The sequence below is a fragment of the Cebus imitator genome, unplaced genomic scaffold (assembly GCF_001604975.1).
Source record: "Cebus imitator isolate Cc_AM_T3 unplaced genomic scaffold, Cebus_imitator-1.0 Scaffold496, whole genome shotgun sequence".
Classification (NCBI taxonomy): Eukaryota; Metazoa; Chordata; class Mammalia; order Primates; family Cebidae; genus Cebus; species Cebus imitator.
Genome location: NW_016107811.1, coordinates 281,652 through 284,714, shown reverse-complemented (window position 1 = coordinate 284,714; position 3,063 = coordinate 281,652). Strand labels below are relative to the sequence as shown.

At 43.7% G+C, this 3,063-nt stretch overlaps 1 protein-coding gene across 1 annotated transcript in view; it reads right to left on the bottom strand.

The window, feature by feature from the left end:
- SNX6 (sorting nexin 6) overlaps nt 1–3,063 on the bottom strand; it is a 62,820-nt gene that overhangs the window by 8,879 nt on the left and 50,878 nt on the right. Inside the window, exon 11 of the mRNA XM_017513578.2 lies at nt 2,127–2,213. Within this exon, the coding sequence (XP_017369067.1) occupies nt 2,127–2,213 (87 nt within the window). The remainder of the gene's footprint in view (nt 1–2,126; nt 2,214–3,063) is intronic.

The following is a 3,063-nucleotide window of genomic DNA, read 5'->3' as shown; positions in this document are numbered from 1 at the left end:
AAAAAAAAAAAAAAGAAATCTAGCTGGGCACGGTGACTCACGCCTACAATCCCAGCTACTAAAAAGGTACAAAAAATTAGTCAGGTGTGGTGGTGGGTGCCTGTAGTGCTAGCTACTCGGGAGGCTGGGGCAGAAGAATCACTTGAACCTGGGAGGTAGAGGTTGGAAGGAGCTCAGATTGCACTACTGCACTCTAGCCAGGTAACAGAGCAAGATTCCGTCTCGAACAAAAAAAAAAAAGAAAAAGAAAAAGAAAAAAGAAATTTTTTTGCAATATGTGGCTCATGTCTGTAATCCCAGCACTTTGGGAGGCTGGAGCAGGTAAATCACCTGAGGCCAGGAGTTCAAGACTAGCCTGGCCACAGAAGGAAACCCCGTCTCTACCAAAAATACAAAAATTAGCTGGGTGTGGTGGCATTCGCCTGTAATCCAAGCTACCCAGGTGGCTGTGGCAAGAAAACCGCCTGAACCCAGGAGGCGGAGGCTGCAGTGAGCCAAGAGACTGTGCTCTAGCCTGGGTGACAGAGTGAGACTCCATCTCAGCAACAACAACAACGGAATCCTTTCATAATACGTGGCTACATGGCTCACGTCTTTGGGAGGCCAAGGCAGGTGGATTACCTACGGTCAGGAGTTTGAGACCAGACTGGTCAACATAGGGAAACCCTGCCTCTACTGAAAATACAAAATTTAACTGGGCATGGTAGTTCGAGCCTGTAATCCTAGCTACTCAGGAGGCTGGGGCAAGAAAATTGCTTGAACCCTGGAGGTGGAGGTTGCAGTGAGCAGAGATACTACACTCTAGCCTGGGCGACAGAGTGAAACTCCATCTCAAAAAAATCATAATAATAAATAAATAATAAAATAAAGAAATCCTTTAGCAATACAACTGTTATTTGAGGGTTTTACTTTTGTTTTCCAAGGCAGTTTACCTGAAGAAATATACCAAATTCTTTTCCTTTTTTTGAGACAGAGTATCACTCTGTTGCCCAGGCTGAAGTGCAGTGGCATGATCTTGGCTCACTGCAACCTCTATCTCCAAGGTTCAAGCTATTCTCCTGCCTCAGCCTCCCGAGTAGCTGGGATTATAGGTGCCCGCCACCATGCCCAGCTAATTTTTGTATTTTTAGTAGAGATGTGGTTTTGCCACGTTGGCCAAGTTGGTCTCAAACTCCTGACCTTCAGGTGATCCGCCCATCTCACTGCCTCAGCCTCCCAAACGGCTGGGATTACAGGCATGAGCAACCTCCCCAGGCCTCATTTTTTTTTTTGAGTTGGAGTTTCACTCTTATCCAGGCTGGAATGCAACATCACTATCTCGGCTCACTGCAACCTTCACCTCCTGGGTCAAGCGATTCTCCCTGCTCAGCCTCCTGTGTAGCTGGGATTACAGGCACCTACCACCATGCCCAGCCAATTTTTGTACATTTAGTAGAGACAGGTTTTTTTTTTTTTTTCTTTTGAGATGGCGTCTTGCTCTGTAGCCCAGGCTGGAGTACAGTGGCGTGATCTCAGCTCACTGCAACCTCCCCCTCCCGGGTCCTGGTTCAAGCAATTCTCCTACCTCAGCCTCCCAAGTAGCTGAGATTACAGACACAAGCCACCATGTCCACCTAATTTTTGTAGTTTTTTAGTAGAGATGGGGTTTCACCATGTTGGCCAGACTGGTCTTGAACTCCTGACCTTGTGATCCACCCGCCTCGGCCTCCCAAAGTGCTGGGATTACAAGCATGAGCCACTGTGCCCGGCCTGAGACAGGGTTTTACCATGTTAGCCAGGCTGGTCTTGAACTCCTGACCTCAGGTGATCCGCCCACCTTGGTCTCCCAAAGCGTAGGGATTACAGGTATGAGCCACCACACCTGGCTGCAAATTCACCTTTTTAAAGTTCTAGATTACATCAGAAATATAATAAAGAGGAAACTTTTATGTGGGGTTTCCCACATAAAATACGTACAATTGTACACATACCTACAATTTCTAAAAGGAGAAATAAAATTTCTATTTGAAAATATAATTTAAAATCATATAAAGGAGATAAATTCATCATTAACAATCTGAAGTCTAACAAACTCTCAAGAAATGGCTGTTTATAAAATGGCTTATTTTAAAAAAGATTAAAATTACCTTAGCAGCTTGAGATTCTCTTAAGTAATATTTTAAAAGGTCAGAAAGTTTGAGGTCCTCATCAGCAGACACTCGTGCTTCTATTTTCTGAAAAGAAGAAAAAAATTAAGCTCTTAATCAACAACTACATTCTAGTCTCAGTGGTTTCCTTCTTAACTACTTAATTTCCGACTTAATTTTAACTATTACAGTTAAAAAAAAAAATTGAAGTTTTAACTATAATACCCATTCCTATTTTATCCACCTTTCCTTTCCTTTTTGCATCTATTACCTGTTACTTTTCTTTGCAACTCTCACATAAAAGGAACAGAAAAAAAGACCAGATCAAAGACTCATGAAATTATGGAAGGACTCTATAATTTTTTTTTTTTTGACAGAAAGTCTCGCCGTAACCCAGACTGGAATGCAGTGGCGCAATCTCTGCTCACTGCAACCTCCACCTCCCCAGTTCAAGCAATTCTCCTGCCTCAGCCTCTTGAGTAGCTGGAATTATAGGTAGGCACCACCATGTCTGGCTAATTTTTGCATTCTTAGTAGAGGTGGGGTTTCACCATGTAGGCCAGGCTGGTCTCAAACTCCTGACCTCAAGAGATCCGCCTGCCTCGGCCTCCCAAAGTGGTGAGATTACAGGTGTGAACCACCACACCCGGCCAGACTCTATATTTGATTCAAGTACTTTGCTATAATGAGTTTCAGTATCATCTTTAAGCTTCATTAATATTTTCTCAGGCCACTGCACTCCAGCACTTTTTCTCAAAAAAAAAATAAAAATAAAAAATTTCTCTCTATGCATTTCTTGTTTTTTGAGACGGAGTCTTGTTCTGTTGCCAGGCTGGAGTGCAGTAGCGTGATCTTGGCTCACTGCAACTCTCCCTCCTGTGTTCAAGCTATTCTCCTGCCTCAGCCTCCCAAGTAGCTGGGATTACAGGTGCACTGG